General features: G+C 39.6%; 1 protein-coding gene and 1 long non-coding RNA gene across 4 annotated transcripts in view; one reads left to right on the top strand and one right to left on the bottom strand.

Moving 5' to 3' along the window:
* The window catches only part of LOC147179512 (chemokine-like protein TAFA-4), a 38,276-nt gene extending 20,669 nt beyond the window's left edge, over positions 1-17,607 (bottom strand). For 2 of the 3 annotated variants that reach the window (XM_086067886.1, XM_086067888.1), the window contains exons 1-5: positions 17,344-17,607; positions 16,737-16,856; positions 15,508-15,663; positions 13,661-13,785; positions 9,290-9,941 (exon numbers count right to left, since the gene is read on the bottom strand). In XM_086067886.1, coding sequence (XP_085924012.1) covers positions 9,930-9,941; positions 13,661-13,785; positions 15,508-15,663; positions 16,737-16,856; positions 17,344-17,425 — 495 coding nt within the window. In that variant the 5' untranslated portion in view covers positions 17,426-17,607 and the 3' untranslated portion in view covers positions 9,290-9,929. Of the gene's footprint in view, positions 1-6,778; positions 7,357-9,289; positions 9,942-13,660; positions 13,786-15,507; positions 15,664-16,736; positions 16,857-17,343 lie in introns of those variants that run through there. The other variant, XM_086067887.1, reaches the window with a different exon arrangement.
* On the top strand, positions 1,004-15,877 carry LOC147179513 (uncharacterized). The gene is made up of 4 exons (XR_015094027.1): positions 1,004-1,219; positions 4,466-4,575; positions 5,779-12,261; positions 13,687-15,877. It is a non-coding gene; the product is annotated as an uncharacterized LOC147179513 (long non-coding RNA).
* Positions 17,608-19,577: the final 1,970 nt, after the last annotated feature.

Genomic DNA, 19,577 nt, shown 5'->3' with positions numbered 1-19,577 from the left:
ACTTAAATCAACAGGATATGTTAAGATGATAAAGTGCGCTGAGTGTGAAATAACCGAACGTAAACTCCCCGCACACTAGTAATTATCTGCTTGAGTAAAGATCAATGTCTGAGAGAGCATTTTGTATTTGTGCTGTTTAGAGTAAAGCGCATGGGTGGGCGACAGACAAAGAGCAAAAGGACCCAGCGAAGAAATAAAAGCATACACCCAATTAAAAGTTGATCGTCCCCTGATAATAAGTCAACAAAAAAGGTTCTGTCGTTTCCCGCTCCCGATTGTGACGACCGTCTCCGATGAAAAGGCGGGGCTGTGACATTTCAAAGTCAAGGTAACGCAGGCCAAAATGGATTGTAATTAAAGTTGACATCAGGTGCCTCGTGCTCCTTCCCTTCCCCACCACAGGCTTTCATCTAAATGATTCATGCGGAGAACAGCGGGCCTTTCATGCAGTTAGGACCTCACAAAGGAATAACAACGAGATGGCACAAAGCAAGCGTAGACAGATTTGCAATGACACCACCGCCTCGCATCATGTCAAGTCAGACCGATGCAGAGGCGCTCGCCTCATATTTGGAGTCATTGCTGGGAAATGTGGGAGTGTAAATGGAATAAGGGGGCTAAAAATAGAAATAGAATAGAATCACAAGGCATAATGAAGACGGAATGCGGCAAAATGCTCCGCTTCCAGGTGCGAACCTTCCAACAGATTGTTTGAGAGGGGACGAGGTGACGAGTGCGCGGCGGCCATGCCGGAACGCCGGCGAGAGGATCAGTGCCACTCAATGCCGCTCGCAGCGAGGAGTGAACAAAAGCAGAACATTGAATTATTCTCTTCAAGTGAGCCGCGTACAGGTAAAGGCCACACAATCTCTGAGAAATGGTGGCGCTTTTTTTTTTTTTTATCTTACATAAGAGGGTGGAGGGCGTCATCGTAGTGTGACAAAGGCTGCCTTGAATTAAAGATGAGCTCTGCCTGTCTTTTGTTAACTTATTGTGAACGCCACACAACTGTAAAGTACAAAAGTCTACAGTCTGCACGATGCCGAAACGGGCGTGAAAATAGCTTTGGCATAATGGCAGGGGTTGAGCAGTAACATCGGGCTGCCTCAAGAAGAAAAATTGCTACAAAAACTATTTGGGATTTGATCTTTTGTTGGCTGGTTCTTTGTCACTATCGAGTGATCTTCAAACTTTGAAGGTCGATTGCTGCCTTTGAGAGGTGAGTTTAATTCCAACCTCTTCAAAAAACTAAGATAAGACTAAGACTGGTGTGCATGCCTTGGCCAACTGGGCCAATATAATACAAGCTGCGTTTTCATTACAGTTTTTTTGCAAAAAATAAAAGCGATATTGTGCTATTTTGATCAAGTACAATTTGGACTTGTGAACAGTGATTCACTTCTGAGGTGCAATTCTCGTCTGGTCTGTAGGAGGTACTCATGATGTTTAAAGGTCTTATATTATTCAACTTTTCAACATACTAAATGCATTCGTCAAAATTGACTTTGAATCTAATATTTTTGTTGTCCCTAAATTAGGCACAAAAAAAAAACGCTCTGTTCAAAACAACCTGTTTTAGGGGCGTGTCACTTTTATGTAAATAGCTGCACCAGGCCACGCCTAGGCCATACCCCTATCTAATCGAAGGGGTAGTGATTTCGGTCATGGTAGCCAGTGCTAATGTTGTGAATGGAAACGACTGGCCATGGGAGCAGAAGAAAAGAAAAATACAGACTATTTTAATATGTGGAAAAGTGGCATAACGTTTTACCATAAGAAAAAGTGGCATAACGCTACTACAGAGACTATGTTTTAGCATTAGTTTGTGATTGTTTATTTTGCCGTGAATGTCTCCGAATGCTTGTAGACATTTACAAGCCGTTATGAATAACACAAATATGCACATTTAGGCCACTGCGCGGTCGCAAGGTTCAATCCGTCTCGTCGAGACCACTTAGCGGCCGGTTAGCATCACAAAGTCATGTCAACTTGGTGGCGAGTTGCCAGTCACGGCAAATTAACCACCGCAGATTGTATCTTGACGAAACAATACGCAACCGCTTTGTATTACCCAACCACCGTCTGCTTTATCATATCTGACCTCTTGTAACCAAACAACCTCCACACGACAAATGTAGCTCCCCCTTTGGGCACTAAAAATACATCAGTAATATGGTAGAAGGTGCAAATCTCCTATTAGAAAAGATAGGAAGGAAGGCTAACTTCACTAACATAACAGTCCTTTGAGAAATTATGTCGGTACACGTCCTTCAAAAATAAAATTAATCCACTGTCTTCTCAAAGACTTGGGACGAAGGAAGCAACCACTTTTTCCTGATCATTGTTTCCCCTCTCCACGGAGCATTTGCCAGCAGGGAGAGAAAAAGAAAGAAGCAGCCAGCTTCTCGAATTTCAGTGGGCGCGACAAACCTTTAGCGGACTCTTTTTTTTTTTTTTTTTCGTTCGGTGCGGTTCATATTCACACTGTGCTTTTTGCAAGTGGACCATATTGCGTCATGACGTCGACCGCGTGACGATCTGTGCTCCCATTGGACAAAAATGACGAGGGCTGAACGCATAACCAAACCCGGAAATCGAAGAAAACATGAAATTCCGACGTGCTGCATATGCCATGCATACTTGTGGCGTTATTAGATGCCAGATATTTGCGAGTGTCACTGGCAGCGACGCTGTTTCTAATTTTGGAACGCGTCGTCGATTGCGTGCAGTAACCGGAGGAGCAGCTGTGCTCCGCGTGCCCACCACAACATGCTGACAACACCGTGGCTAAACAGAATACGGATGATTATAAATGAATCTAGCACAATATTCACTATCGGGCAATATTCCCCCCGCGATGCTTGGCTACGGTGGCTTGTTAAGCCCAAAAAGGAAAAAATATATATTATATTACGACACATCTCAAAAACTACCTCATGAGAGCGTAAAAACTTTTTGGGATAATTGAGAGTTTTTTCGAAAATCATGTGTTTCCATTACCAGCTTGCTTTTGCGCAACGTGCCTTTTGCGCAAAACTGAGCGTAATGGAAACGCAACTTATAATGTGCTGCTCTATATTTATGCTCAACTAGACATTGCTTAAAAGTTTATTACATCACAAGAATATAAAGCTAACCTGGCATTAGCCAGATTGATATCGTGACTCACTCAAGGGAGTTCTCCACAATATCAATCTGGGACTGCTTTACGTTGATTTGCTTGGGAAAGGCGGAACATTCTGTACATTACTTCGAGCTGATTGCACGATGCGGCATTATGCCCGTTTGTTTTGACCAATCACGGCCACAGATGAAAGTGTCGTGTTCGTTTTTGTGGAAGGGGGGGGAAAAAAAGCACAAACATCTTTACCAGCTGAAATGCATGAAGCGCCTCTCGCTTGTTCAACATTCAACAAGAAAACGGTGAGTAACAGAATGAATTGCAGCGTCCATTCGTCCAAGCTAGGTTTGTCTGTTTGTTTGTGTGTTTGTTTGCTCCGGCGCTGGCTTCCTAGTTTGGTCACAGCTGCATATCACGCCCCAAACAAGCTCGCTCTGTGATTGGTGGTTCGAATCAGTGGAAATCAACGGGCTCAGTACAAGATGTATTCTCCGGAGTTTGTGAACTCACAAATACCGCGAGAATTCAGCTTGCAGAGCAAGGTTAATATAAAGCTGCCCTGTGGAAGAATTTGCCCAAAAATATCTTTACAATAGTGCATTTTAGCAGCACCTTAGCTGCTCACAATGGGTGCTTCTGCAAGCCTCTGGCCAATAATTTTCAGACTGGATTCGGGTTTGAATTTCCCTCCCTCTGTCTACGGATGCGATGTCATGTGTGCATTGTGTACGCGAGAAGGATGTGTGGCGTTTTAAAACTTCTCAAAAAAAAAGAGAGCGTTCAGTTTCATTTTTCGGCCTAACCTGGCAGAAGATGCTTGAGTCATTAAATGGTCAAATAAAAAGGCTATTGTAAAGATATTTTGGGGCAAATTCCTCCATAAATTAATTGACGACTCTGGTCTAAATCCATATATGTGTATGCAGGCTTAAAAAGATCCTGTTCATATTTGCACTTTAACTACTGTCTGCAATTTGAATATAAACAATATCTATCTATCTATCTATCTATCTATCTATCTATCTATCTATCTATCTATCTATCTATCTATCTATCTATCTATCTATCTATCTATCTATCTATCTATCTATCTATCTATCTATCTATCTATCTGTCTATGTAGCTAGCTAAGCTAGATAGCTAAACACATTTTGAAAGACCGCACAGAGTAAACACTTTTTTTTTGTGTGTGGGTTTTGTAATATTTATGATTAATTAAAACACGAAGTGTGGAAGGTCAGCAGCCTTTTATTATACAAATAAATAAAGCTCTGTTTCCTTGTTAGGATAATAACATTCTGAAGGCGCCATTGAGTCTCTTCGATGTCTCTCGCGTCCTTTTAGAAGCACAGCTGGCTGAGCGAAGCGAGCGCAGGATGACATAATGTGGCCGTCATCTGTCATCTGACATGAAATGAGCAGCAAGCAACTTGGGCCGACTGCAGAGCCTTGCTGTAGGTTGTTTTCTTCTCTCACCATTTGCTCCTTAGCCGCATGTTTGACTCTAAGCAACACTGACACTAAGTCACAATTACACACACGAGACACTTAAATATAGTTTAAGAAATTCAGCTACCCTAATCTGATTATTCAGGGGATGAAGACATGGCCTGCAGTTGGAGGACACTTTAGTTTGGTTTCAGGTCTTTCTTTATTGAAACGTTGTAAAAATCTGTATTAAAATGCTGCATGGCTCCTCAGTGTGTCATTCTGCTCCAATTTATGCACTTCAAAAACTAACTATACACTAAGTCAACTGTCGGCCATGGTAGCCGTCTGTCAGCTGAATGTCAGCAGTCCGCCAGCGCGTCATGACATGCAGGTGAAAGTGACGCCGGGCACACCACAAGTTGACCCCAGCACCAACTGCACTCACCTTCTGCACATGCGTGAGAATTAATACTTATCGAAAAAGTCCAGCACAGACCTTCGCCAATGCCCAATAATGTTGTTAACTCATTCACTGCCATTGACGGCTATAGACGTCAAAAAGTCATTTTTACTATTTCTATTAGTTAAAAAAAAAAAAATCCGCTTTTGCTAACAAGAGTATGACAACCTAGAATTTTTTTATTGTAAATTTAGAACAGATATAAAATAGTGAAGTCGTGTGATTAATTAAAACATTTTTTATAAATTATCGCCTGACACCCCTAATAAAAATTTTTTTTTACAAATAAGGGCCATCAGACGATTACAATTTTTAAACGTAATTAATCGCATGACTTCAATAGTTGACTCACGATTAATCACACATTTTATATCTGTTATAAATGTAAAATTAAAAAAAATTCTAGGTTTTCATAAAAATTTGAATAAAATGAAAAAAATTTAAACTAATAGAAATAGTTCACATGAATGTTTTTACGTGTATAGTCGTCAATGGCAGTGAATGAGTTAATAAACAACTTCGGACATACTTTGATTTATCTGGCCATGTGACCAGCTTTACATTTGAAAAGAGGTACCCCTGGGTTTTATTCTAGAGCCAATGTTGTTCCCTAACCTTGTCAATACGTTCTTTGAGAATTTTTTTCTTATATTAATGACAGTTACAGCATGTAAAGTTTAACTCAGCTCAACTGTTCACTGTTATCTCAAATGAGCATGTGTTATCTTCTTACAAGGCCCGCTGAGGGCTTCTTCTTTTTTTTCAGAATCTCAATTTGTGAAATCCAGTTCTCTCTGTCCTGGCAAGATAAGGTCAGATCTCTGCATATTTTTATCTCTTCACGTTGTGCTAATCTGCTCTTGATGAATGCACCTGAGCGGTGTTTTCTCCACAGTTCAGATCACATACACCACTGCAGGCTACATGCACGTATGTTGCTGCCTGGCAAACTTTATCCAGATCAGCACTAAAATATTGCTATTATGGGTGAATTATTTTTGCATGGTTAATCCACCAACAATTAAAATCCGTGTTTAATTTTTTTTTTTATACAAAATACAGCATCTACAAACAGTGAAGTAAATATTGTTAAGGTAAGGAAGCGAGGTGAGTCTTTTACATGTTTGCATTTAAAATTTTGAGATCTGATAACTGCATCAACAAGTCACCGACATATTGATAACGTGGATTTCCCTTTCCTTTGTTCAAATAAGTGAGTTTTGTTTCATTAAGATGGTGTCACGAGGGACAAATGCATGTGAGTGCATCACACTAGGAGGATAATATTGTCTAATTAATGTTGATTCTTAAAGTCTAATTGTTCATCTCTCTTTTAATTAAGCAGGAAACACAATCTGAGCTTGTGTGCATAATGACAAAGCCTTTGAGCCATGACCAAACTACATTCATTTTATTGCTCCGACTTGCTTATATTATTACTGAACTTGCCTGCAGTAAAAAGACCCCTAATTTACTTCTCACAAACTCTTTAGGGTATGCACACTGAGATAAACGTTGTGGCTTCCGTTGACATTTTTTATGAGAGGTACAGATGGGAAAACTCATTGAGGGGAAAGAGAGCCAGGCTTCCATTATGTTCTTCTTCACGAGCCCCGAGACACTGACTTTCTTTTCTATTAACAGCAACCACATTCTGTCCTTAGCAGCTAGTCACACATCACTTGAAAACTAGTATCACGAAACCGCTCACATATCTGTTGCTTTGACGAGAGAGAGAGAGAGAGAGAGAGAGAGAGAGAGAGAGAGAGAGAGAGAGAGAGAGAGAGAGAGCTACTTCCTCATTATTTATCTGGATCTTATTTTTTTTTATCTTTGTGCTGCTTTTTAGGAACCTTTTGAATTTGAGTAAACCAGTGAGATATACGGTACCCGAGCATGATGAATCACCGTCACATAGCTTTTCTTTTTTTTTTTTAATGAGTAAGAAGCCCTACTACTTGTGTTCTCAGATGACAGGATATGAAACTGAGGTGTAAGTTATTCATCTAATTTTATACTTCAATTTCAAATTCTGTGTGCATATACACTTACTTTAAAAATTGTTCTTTAACAGTAAAACACATTTGACATGTCAGCGTCAATATAACTGTGAATGATTGTCTAGCTACTAAAGGGTGAACATTTCCAGGGCGTAGGTTCATCTTGGTTGTATTTAGGTCTAAGTTGTTAATTTCACACTAGTGAGGTCTAAGTAGTTAACTGCTTAACGCGTGCTAGAGCAACTGGGCGATAGTCATTCAGGCAGCTCACTGTGCTCCTCTTGGGCAGTAAAACAATGTGAGGTTCAGAAGAGTGGTGAAAACATCTGCTAGCTGGTCTGGTCCTTAAACGGGAAAAAAAATTATGTATAAAATAAAGTAAAATAAATAAATAAATAATATGTTCAATGCACACCCACCAGTCTAAATGTAATTCTATGTTTTTAATATTTAATATTGTGTAATATTGTTTGTGGAATATGAATTAAGCAGCTACATTCATCTCAGGTGGCGGCCATTTTGTCACTTGTTGTCGACTGAAAACACATCAAATGACACTGTGTCCCAATGTCCACACTTTTCCCATTATACTGTATAGCAGTGACACCATTTTGTAGGGGTGTCCGAATGTTCAGAGAGAGAAAAATGTAGTGCACTCAAAATTACCCACAATGCACTTGAGAAAGAAGTGAGCATTGATGGTCACTAACAGGTTAACTCATTCACTGCCATTGACGGCTATAAATGTCAAAAATGCATTTGAACTATTTATATTAGTTTAACATATTTTTTTCCCACTTTTGTTAACAAGAGTATGAAAACCTAGATTTTTTATTGTTATTGTACATCTAGAACAGATATAAAATGTGTGATTAATCGTGAGTTGACTAGTGAAATCATGCGATTAATTACAATTAAAATAATTAATTGTCTGTCTAATCTTGTCTTTTTTTTGTATTCATTCAGTGCCATTGACGGCTATAAACGTCAAAAATTAATTTGAAATATTTCTATTAGTTTAACATTTTTCCCACTTTTGTTAAGAGTATGAAAACCTAGAAATTTTATTATATAAATATATAAAATGTATGATTAATCGTGAGTTAACTAGTGAAGTCAAGCAATTAATTACAATTAATAATTTTAATGGCCTGTCGTCAGTCATTTTTAATAATATTTGTTTTCTTTTATGAATTTATGGCAGTGAATGTGTTAATATAGATCACAATGCATTGCCAGCAAGAAATTAAAATGATGGTCACGTGATATGCAACGAGGAACAAGTAGTTTGCTGGCTGCCCGAGTCGCCAAACAGAATGAGGGAACTACAGATGAGGCTACTATATATTTCGAGACCATACAGTGAATGAAGATGGGATTTGAGTGGATATCATTCGGACACAGTCATTGTGCCTAACAGCTCAGCTTGCAAGATTCACATAAGCAAACCCAGAAAACTGTTGAGCCATGACAGTCGTTGCCTGAGCCCTTCGACACTGTGATTTCATTTTCAGTCGACAGCAAGTGACAAAATGGCTGCCCCTGAGATGCATAGAAACGGGTGGATTTTGCTGCTTAATTCCTATTTTACAAACACGATGTTAATCAGAATGTGTTTAAGACTAGTGGGGGTGAATAAAACATATTATTGTAGACTAGAACAGTTTTGACAGCAAAGTTGTATTTCGCATTATTTTTAAAGTGCTTGTTCTGGCTCTTGTCTACTAAAGTGTTAACATTTTTTCTCTTGACATCCATAAAAGTCCGTTAGGTTGGTAGATTCAAAACTACAACAACAACAGAAAGATATACCAACAGACTTTGTGAAATAAGTCGTCATTGTAGCAGTCCTTGATATTTACATGCGCTCCAAACCTGATGAATCAACTTCAACAAAAGAGTTACACTGAGGAGTGTAATTTGAAATGATTGAGCATTAAATACACAATTTATTTGAAAAACGAATCATCAAAAAGTGTAAATTGAGCAAAAGATTTTCCGTCAGTGTCTTGGGGTTTTTGTAGATTGTCGTTATCTCCTCATTGAAAATGTAAATTGCAAAGACAGTGCCTGAGCTCCAGAGATACAACAGAGGCAATAATAACATTATTCATCAAGAAGATAAAGTGGTAATAACACAAAACATTTTGTTAGCGGCTACACTTTGCTCTGAGGCATAAAACTTTCCATGTTCGCAGCATTACAATAAGCTGCGTCCCCTCCGCAGGAGTATTGCGTTTGGCGAGATAAACAAATGCATGATGTAAATGGGCTCACCTGTGAAGAAGCTCCTCGTCGCTTTTCTCTCCATGATTAGCATTTCAAACAGTCCTTGTTTTGCATGGCAGGAATGTCTGCGCGCTTGTGCGGTGGCCCGTCCAATCCGTAGTCCAAACACAGCCTGTGTGTGTGGCAGCAATGTTTTTGAGAACACATCTTCACAGTCCAGAGGGATCTGACCTCTTTTTATAGAACTCAAAGTGAATCCATAGCATGGTTTATTTGTTATAGACAACAATATACATTTCCCAGTATTTTTTGCTTTTTGGTTGGCAGGGAGTTGCAGGCCACTGGTTGGAGCCTCATGAAAATCCTAAGAGTCTCCTTTGTAGTGTCTGACAGCAGGCCCGTCCTCTCTTTGAATCAATGCACATGGGCTCAACATAATGCACCACTCAGGGAATTCAAAAAACATTCACTGGAGCCATTTTTGTGCATATTCACTAATGGATTGTCCACACAATAGGATTACCATGACTAAATCTGACTAAACACAAGAAATAAAAAATAAAAAAATAAAAAATAAAAAGTTCCCGCTGTTTAATCCATGTAGTGTATTCTTTGATGCTCCATGGTCAGGGTCCAGAGTTACTTGAGTTGGACGGCTTTGCTCTGATTGGATGAAGTAGCTGCCTTGCTACCGTGACACCTAAAAACAAAAATATAACAATAATCCTTCGGTAATAGCAATGGAAAAGCAATATTAAAACAACTTAACTCATTCACTTCCGTAGATGTTTATATCCATCAGTGAGACCGTAATTATAGCGGTTGAGTATGACGTACTACTCGCACATATCATTAATAAATCATATAGTGTTGCCAACACTCAATTCCAGAAAAGAGCAAATTGAACCTCCACAGGATGATGCATGTGAAGAACTGACACTGCCATATCAAAAGAATTGAGGAGGCCTCCAAATACTGGATAGAGGATGAGGAAGTAATACAATTATTGGAAGATCTAGACATTCATTTTGGGGTATCGCTGACAGGTGTGTGAACGAGAATGATTCGTCAAGGGCAAAAGCAGCGGAGCGGATAACAAACCACTATTACCACCTGAAGACTTAAAACGCTGCAACCTTGATGACATCACTCTTAACTTTTGTAACAAGTGCTTGAGATGAATGAACCCAGCCAGGCCGCTAACCACAGAGGCAGTCGTCTCAGCTCAATTGTGGGAAGAAAATCTTCAATTAGTTAGTCATTATCTTAGACGAAATCTAAATGGATTTATGGTTGGAAGAACAACAGCAGGACACGTTCTCATTGGCACACAGATTGCAAACGGTACAAAAACACCAACAACCATCACGCAATCATCACCTTCATTGATCTCAGAAAAGCCTTCAACACTATCCACTGAGGGAAATTGCTGAAAATCCTGAATGCTCGTGGAATCCCCACACAGATAATTGATGCTGTAGAAAGGATGTTTGAAAACACCCTGGCAAAAGTGATATGTCAAGATGGGGAAACGGATCCATTTGTGATACTGGCAGATGTACTGCAGAGCAAAACTCTTGCCCCCTACTTGTTTGTCATCATGTTTCACTATGCTTTAAGAGAACCTATTGAAGAAAGTGAAGAGGAACTGAGCTGCCATCTGGCAACAAGAAAGAATAGAAAAGGCGCCCTCGTGTAGGGGTCCTGACTGACCTCGATTTTGCTGATGACGTAGCAATGCTACAGTAGCGTTAATGTATGAATAAATACAACAGGCTCAGGAGTTACTGCTTTGGGCAGAGGAGTCACTTGGCAACGGGAAACTCAAAATGAATGCTGGGAAGCAAAACTGCACGTACCGCAACAAAGAGCATGGCGTTAGCACAGGTGGGCAGTAACGCACTACATTTACTCTGTTACTTTTACTCAAGTTACTTTTGAAAGTAGTTTTGATGCAACATAACTCCGTGAAGAATCACTGAAAAAACAGCCACTCCCATTTTCAAGAAGAAGAATACCCTTGGCCTGTTTACATTTAAAGCCCCAGTGTGTAGTCCTTAGCGGCATCTAGTAGTCGAAGAATAATATTTAAAAGCACGCAAGAGCCCGCACACTACGGTGGCTCAGAGAGACCCCATTTCGCAAGCCTACTGCCGATCACTTTTTAGTGTTAGTGGGAGCCATAGGTTGGATTGGCTAACAAGAGTGGCTAGTGGGAGGAGCTAATAAAAAAAAATGCTTGCGAGAGCAAAGCAGAAGGTGACACGCGACGGGAGCCCGTATCACGGTAGTCAGCGCCGACCACCTGCAGGCCCCAGCTGTGGAAGGTAAGCAGCGGTCGATCCATTGGGTCTGACACTCGATGCAAGCACGACCAGGGCTCGCGAAGTTGTCCTTTGGGCATCTGTAGCAGGAAGATGGCGGCGAAACATGTCAGCCTCTTGCAAGGTGAGGCTCGAACGATGTAATATAATTAGTGATTACTAGACCTACGATTGTATTTTTTTTTTTATGAACGTTGATGTGATGTGATTTTTTTTTTCTTTTTATTGAACTTAATAGTGGTGTTTTTTTTATTTGTTCACCACTAGATGGTGTTAGAGATCACTAACTGTCCCTTTAAGTAAATAATTTCATAAGGTTCTGGCTGTAGTGCATTTTCAGTAACATAAAACTTTTTTAAAAAAAATACTTGGTCAACAGGAAGTTTCTTCATTCAGAATGAATGAGTGAATATTTTCCCTGTAGCCTCGTTGATGTTTTTTTCAGTATACTTGTACAATTGTACACCTAAAAATTTTGAACTGAAGAAACCTTTTAGATTAAAGGTGAAATGTCTTCAACAAACAACAAGTCCAGTTGTTTCATTTATCTCTTTGTCTATATTTGCTGAACGTAGTACAAGAAACAAGGAGGAAGCGTTAGCCAAGCTATTTCACTAAATCCCAACACATGGACCGAAGAGACGTGGTAAGGCCCATCTTGACCTACGTTGCCATATTGAGGCAGCAAACTGGATTGTGAGTATGACTTTATGCAGAACAAAATGAACCCATTTCCTCTCTGAGTCACACACAAATTATTTCTCAGTGCAATGATTTTCTTGAAACGCCCACAGCTTTCATTCTTTTTTCAAGGCATTTAACTATTTGATGATTTTCATCAGTAGAAAAGACCCTATTTTTCCCCATTAGGCATAAAAACAGTAACTTGCGTAATAATATGAAACAACCTAATTTCCTGTAAATAGCCTTTTCTGGGACACTGATTGTCAAACCTGTTTGAGATTAATATCGGTGATTTAATTAGAAAGGCAAAACAACAAACAACACTATCTCCCTAAATGTTCAAATTCAAATGACCATAAATTCTATGCATACCGGCAATCATTTGGAGCACATTGTAAAGCATTAAAGCTGAAAACTACTTTTATCTTGTGTGATCAAAGATGTATTTTCACATGTGCCAGTGCAACATGAAAACAGGCTACAGTATTCCATTACAATTGATCCTTTTGGTATACATTGTTTTAAAATTTGAACACAGATTGCAGTCAACTTTGGAGGTCGTGTTTGAAGTTAAAGCCACCACAAATTAACAACAGGAAATTAATATTGGTTGTGTATCACTGGCTTTTGACCAGAATAAAAAAAATTTAGTCATTGTGTTACCAATGGTAGCTAGAAAGGAAATGTAAAGGAGAGGGGGAGGAGTGCCCAACTTCTGGCTTTATAAAATATGGGCTCTTGGTAAGAAAGTAAAAACATTTTATTTTTAACTTATTGAACATTTCCAGTAGCAAACCTGCTGTGCAATCAGACGGCGCATAAAATAACAAAAACCAACCATAGTAACAGTAACTAAGAGTTGTGAACCAATTCATAGAATCAATTAGATTTGACTCTTTTTTTTTTTTTACCATCCGACTGTTGGATGGTATATAAAGTGTCAAGACAAGTGGGTGTCTTTTGATCAGGGCTAGCACGCTGCATGTGCTTGCTTGCCCCTGTGTCACAGACAAACTACGACAGCTCAACAAAAAGGCAATTTATGAGAAAGCACATTTCTAAATGTGGCGCCGTTTCCACAGCTCGTCCGATTTAATTACACGGGTTTTAGTGCACAGTATTAGTTTACAGCTTTTCTCCATGTCTGTGCTCTTGGCCCCATCATTCGCCAGATTATAGAAGTCGTTGTTGTGTGTCTGCATGCTCGAGAGCCACCGGGAGCAGTGACCACGCTTTACTCTCTGATCCTTCTCTTTCAAAAAGAGAGCTTATGGTGTAATAAGTATTGCAGATGACTTTAGCTTGCAAGTAATGCAATAAGGAAAGGGGATTTTCCATTGCACTGAGCTCCAGCATGTGGAAAGCACACAGATTTGTTATTTCACTTGGAGAGTGATGCCTTTTTCCTCACCTTGGTGGTCTTCACTTTGTTCCCAGAGATGCACGACCAGCCAGTCAAGTCAGGAAGTACTCGGCACTCCTCCCCTTCCGCGCACGGCTTCATCTGACACCACCACTTGTGACGCACGATGGAGGCTGCAGGAAACATGACACAACAACAGAAAGCTACTTTTTAAATGAGGGCAGTGACCACGAAGCAGTGTAAGATAGATAGTGTGGTGTGGTGGTGGTGGTGGGGGGGCATGTTCTCATAATGTGACTGTGTGTATACTGTACACTAAATACATTATTCTTTTCTTGCTATTTTGCTGTAATGGACTTAGGATTTGTCTGTCTGACATGGTCTATATAACTTCTCCAGTCAGCTCTATCTGGCCTTTCTTTTCTGTGACAGTGGAGTTGCCATGGAAACAATATAGTAGGTGAAAGTATCTTAAACCTAAAATAATAATCTTTGGGGACACAAATGTTTCTACTACATGAGCAAAAATATGTGACTGTACTATTCTGTTGATGTAGTGTACTCATCGAAAAAAAAACAGTCAATAGAGGTGGTAACTGAGAGACTACCCTGATTTCCGTATTGGACAACTTGACAGTGTTCTGCATGCTGGCCAACGTCAACAAGTTATTGTTCAATTTGTTGTCTTCACAGACTGACATTTGCATTTTGTGAGTCCAACTGTGCCTTTAAATACATCTTTAATCACCCCAACCCCCCACCCACGCCCCCTCCTCTCAAATCATCGTTACCATTGAAATGAATGAAAATGCTATTAATCCATTCCAGCCTCTCCCAAAAAGCACAACCAAAAAATGTGTGCTTTGTAATAAGGAAAATAGCACTCTATAATATTGTACTTTATATAAACATATATTATAGTAATAACATGTATGAAGGTAAACTGCCTTTAATTCATTATGGGTCCATCTGATGTGTGTTACTTGGCCACCACATGGCAGTATTATTATTATTATTATTATTATTATTATTATTATTATTATTATTGTAATTTGGATGTAGCGTTAATGACACCGTTTTAAAAGTGCGTTTATAGACGGCCGTGCGTGTGACGTGGGCAATTATAGACTGCCTTGCACCCCTGATCATGCGTGTGTGATCCCGCCCGCCACCCCCCACATAGACCATTGGGGTGCTATTCAAATATTTTTAAGATGATAATGAAAATAATTTGTTCAGTAAATTGATTTATATACTGCTTCATATTTATGAATGAAATCAGAGGACATCTACCACACATGTCCACGGAGCTGAAAATCTGTCTGCCTGTGCCTTGTTTAAATCCACAAAACTCTGCTTACACCACCTGGGCCACAAATTAGACCTGTATTGCGAGTCTAAAATCGAGTGTACTTTTTGTCACCAAATTGCTAGATATGCTGGGGGCGCGGCAGCCACGACTGGCGGAATGTGGTCCCAAACACGGACTACACTGAGAATAATGATGCTTTTTACGCCGAATACACGGCAAGGCCTACCTATGAAAATACAGCCCTAAATCTCATACAAATTCTCATGAAAATGTTACTGTGTAAACTGTGTCATGAAGGATTAAAAAAAAGAAATTGTAATCTTAGTAATTGTAGAAGCACCAATGCGTTTGGGTGGCACCTGATGAATATAATAATCTTGTCATGTTTATACATAGCCAAGTTCTTCTTTAGAATTTGAATGTCTTTTTTTTTTTTTTTTTTTTTACTATTCTTCATATAGTTACTTATTGCTTGAGACAAAGAGTGATATTCAAATCTCGTATCCAGAACACTGATAACTTAAAAAAGGAAATCCTTGAATCATTTAAAGAGCAGCACGAGAATGTGAGTGCTAGCAATGACCTTCAACGCAAGAGGGCAGTGCCCTTGTTGTCCCTGCTACATGTCCTTGGAAACAGGAACACTTGACCGTCTGAGAGCGTTCTTCAATCTTGTTCTTGTTGCAGCAACGATGAGCCGCAACCACTTCGCAAGTCCCTGTCCTCTCCTTCGATGACCCTTAAAAGAGGAGAATTTGGAGAGTGCAGTATTTAAGCACATATTGTGTGAGAGTAGAAGGTGAAGCAGTGTTGTCTTTTTCGAGAGTGCCAACCAGAATGCTGTGGCATAAATGTGACTATATTTTTTTTTTAATATAGCAATTACAAGAATATACTGTGTTTTTTGTTCATCTATCTATGCCAGCGATATATAATGACAGGCAGAACCATGAAATGGCAGATCTTTCAGCAGATTTAAGTTGCAAGTTAAATAAGCTGTTTGTTCAGTTAAACAGACCCATTTTATCTGAGTAAGTACATTTTGTGAGCAATTGGAGGTCATCTTTATTTAGTTATTTATACTTTTTCTCACACTTTTGTTTGCTGGTGTGATCGTGAGGTTTGTATTGCCTTGGCTTAATAATGGTCGGGAGACACTGATTTACGGCGCTCATGCAAATAAGCAAAGTACTTTTTCAAAGCCACAGCGCCATCACGTGGAAGAAGGGCATCAGCAGTCATTCACGGTGCAGACAACTAAAAGATGCATACATGATATTTGTCGATCTTAATTTAATGTGCAAAGTGCATCCGGATAGAAATAATGCAGAAGAATCGTTAACACGGGAGCGCATCATCTCGCAGGAGAAAAATAAAAAAGCAGATTTTTATTATGACTCCACAGATGATTCACGTCGATAAATGCTGAACTGACTTTAAATTGTTGTGCAGCCGAGCAGAGAGCTAAAAACCCTTGCGTGCATATTTCATACTCAAGTCTGAGGAGTCTGGCTGGAAACATATATGGCAGCACTATTAGCGGCCAGGGGTTAATTTGTCAATGAAATCTGATACCAAGGCAGAGCGTTAAAAACAATAATTAATATTAAGGATAAATAAGGAGTTTGGTGCTTAAGTGCAATGAGTGGATGTAGTCAAGCACTACATGAAAGCACTACACTTATTGGCAGGCAGTGCAGATGCCAAGGGAATGGGAGGCTCAAACCAAAGAAGCACCCAGACAGGTGACCAGCTGCCCTAATGAGCCCCCAGGGCCCGTGCGTTGGTCTGCAGGTTGGGTCTGTCACGTACCCGTCTCACCTCTAGAGCTTTGGTTGCCAGCAGACCCCTGCCGGCTGCACAAGCTCACCACGCAAAACAGGAAAAGACCCCAACGGAGTGACCTTGCCAAAACAATTCCCAGGGTCATGCCTGCACACACAAAAGGGACATTGGACCATAACAAATGATGTCAGATCATTGATGCTCATGCAAGTTTGCAACGGCGTGCTCGGTGATGATTCTCCCATCAGGAGGCTGAGGAAATGCCAAGAAAAGCCTGATTAGAGTGGCTCCTTGCACTTAATTGTGAGTCATTAGCTGCTGGGGCTGTAAACATCAGCGCGCTCAGGAAACACATTGGACAAGACTCGGAAAATAAGTCATAGTCAGAATGAGTCACGCCTAAACTGGAACGTCAAGCTACAGAAGTGCATTTGGTGGCAAACTTAACCCCTTTAACCTTCATTATTTCAAGTTGATCTGGCAAGCATTTCATTGACGGGCAACCACTGTTTTCTTTACAGCTGCTTTAAACGTTTACAGCAGCACTGATACAATAATCCTCCATTAACCAGCAGTGCATAAACAAATGATATACAATATGATCTAAATAGATGAAATGTGACCTTTTACTTACTTTTTCCGCTGCTCCTTAGTAACAAAACAAATTTCTTCTCGAGCTTCCTTGAGTAGTATCCATTCAAGTTAACACCTTGCATATCATTGTGTAGCAAAAACACAGCAAATTTAGCAGGTGACGCTCTGGTTGCATCAAGAAATAAAAAAGAAAAAGAAAGGATAGCACAGAACGCGTGCTGCACTTTCACACATGAGCTCCTCTCCTCGGGGATGAAGCTGGCCCAGCAAAGCCTGACAGCATCTGCAGGCGGGAAAATGAGAACTTAATCAAGACAGGAGCCATCTGTCTCCCGCACAATGTGCGCCCACTTTCATTAGCGCCTAAGAAGCTTAAAGTGCATCATGGTGTTGACATGGTGTCACAGGGTGGACGCTGAGAATGGGAGGAGGAAGTCCAGGGAACTGTAACGAGCCCAAAAGTAATACACTTGTAAATTGTGCCCATTTCCATTCAATCTAGAGCTGTCAAACAATATATTTTTTAAAATCAGATGAATCACAATTAATCACTTTTTGATCCACTGAACACTCTCATCCTCCACTTTTTCCAATCAGTTATTTACTTGCATAATTTAAAATGAAAAAAAATTTACCCCAGTAGTTTGACATATACTAAAATATTCTGAACGATATACGCAAACATTCATTAAATGCTTTACTTTAAAGCAACACTAAGGAACGTTCAGTTTATGTTGATTATGGCGGCACCATATGGACAAAAGAGGTAATGTTATGTATGAAGGAAGACCACATTTCCCATGAGGACAAGCGCACGCCAGCGATTGAAAGCCGGGCCATTGTTGATCCTTGACTGTCCTTTTCTCCGGGTCGCTTCCCTTTTTCATTTTACTTTTTTGTCTCCTCAGAAAAAACTTTTCAGTTGCTTTGCAGCTTCTGCCAGGAAAGCAATAATTGTGCGTCAACATTCAAATTGACTTCGGTCTTTGTACCGAATGAGGAAAGGAGAAAGTAACGCATGCCATAAAGCAGTCAGCACATTTGTAGTTTTTTGTGTGGCAGTGTTCCTCCCATCCTCCTCAAAGTTCATTAGTGCCAGTAAAAGCAATACAACCCCTCTTAGGCCATGACAAAGGTACCATTCAACTGGTTTTAAGTCCATATTTCATCAGAAAAGTTATGAAAATATTTTTTGAAGGTTGACAAGTTCCTAATTGCTGTTAAATTATGCAGTGATTCTGGACATATTGTTTCTTCCGAAATTTGGAGGCGAATGCATTTCATCATTGGAGTAAGTCTTATCACTCAAAATCACATTGAAACACTTTTATTATGCTTTTTTAGTCACTTTCAAAATTGCTTTTGAAAGATTTTAACCATGAAATTAAGGGAAATCAGTTCTCTGCTTATGTTTTAGGAAGCTTGCCTTCAGCAGATAAGCCTACTTCGAAATGATCTCTCTTCGTATTTTCTTTATACAGATCCAGCCAGTGAAAGGTACCAAGAAAAATACCTCGGAAGTCCTGGAGCAATTTTTCGAGAGTAATGGTGGGCTGTGAACTCGATCAGAAGCACTTACCTTTACAACCTCTAATATTTGCTCCATAAAAAATGCATGAATTTATTGCCAATTGTCTATTTGATTCATTTAGTTGCATTTATATGGGCTACGTGGCTTGCAGAACAACTATGTTCAGTTAGACGTGTTTGTCCAATCAGATGTGATTTCAGACGAGAGCAGCATTGAATCAGTCGACCTCTTAGTCTGCATTGGTTTCACTATGCCAGCAGATGTCGCTGTTGTTTCTGAAAAGTAATAAACCATTTGGCATATTAGAAAGAAAGCCCGAGCTTTAGGATTCTATTGCTTGTCAACAGAACATCTACGTGGGAAGATGAAAATCACAAAAGGAGTAGTGTGAATGTTTGGCTGCAGTTGACAAAAAAAAAATATATATATATTTTTTTTTAAATAAGTTGAAAAGTCAAAACAAAGGGGAAAAAGTGAGAAGTGGATGACATGCACATAATAAAAAAAAACGCAAATCAGTTATTTTGCTGAGAGAAAAAAAGTAAATGTGGAAGTGATGTTGGTGTACATTCTAAAACCACAAAAAAAACTACTCAAAAGTTTTGGACACACTGAGGAAATAAATTTGCTGTCTCAAGCATTTATTTTGCCACAATTTATAATTTGCACACAATATCAATCATCAATCAATTTGAAACTTACTATGACATAAAATAGGATGTATTAGGTTTTGCACAACTTTT

This window comes from Leptonotus elevatus, chromosome 2, assembly GCF_054856555.1.
Source record: "Leptonotus elevatus isolate MCC_2025b chromosome 2, RoL_Lele_1.0, whole genome shotgun sequence".
In the NCBI taxonomy this organism is placed as follows: Eukaryota; Metazoa; Chordata; class Actinopteri; order Syngnathiformes; family Syngnathidae; genus Leptonotus; species Leptonotus elevatus.
The sequence above is the reverse complement of the archived record's forward strand: the minus strand, read 5'-3'. Positions and strand labels throughout refer to the sequence as shown.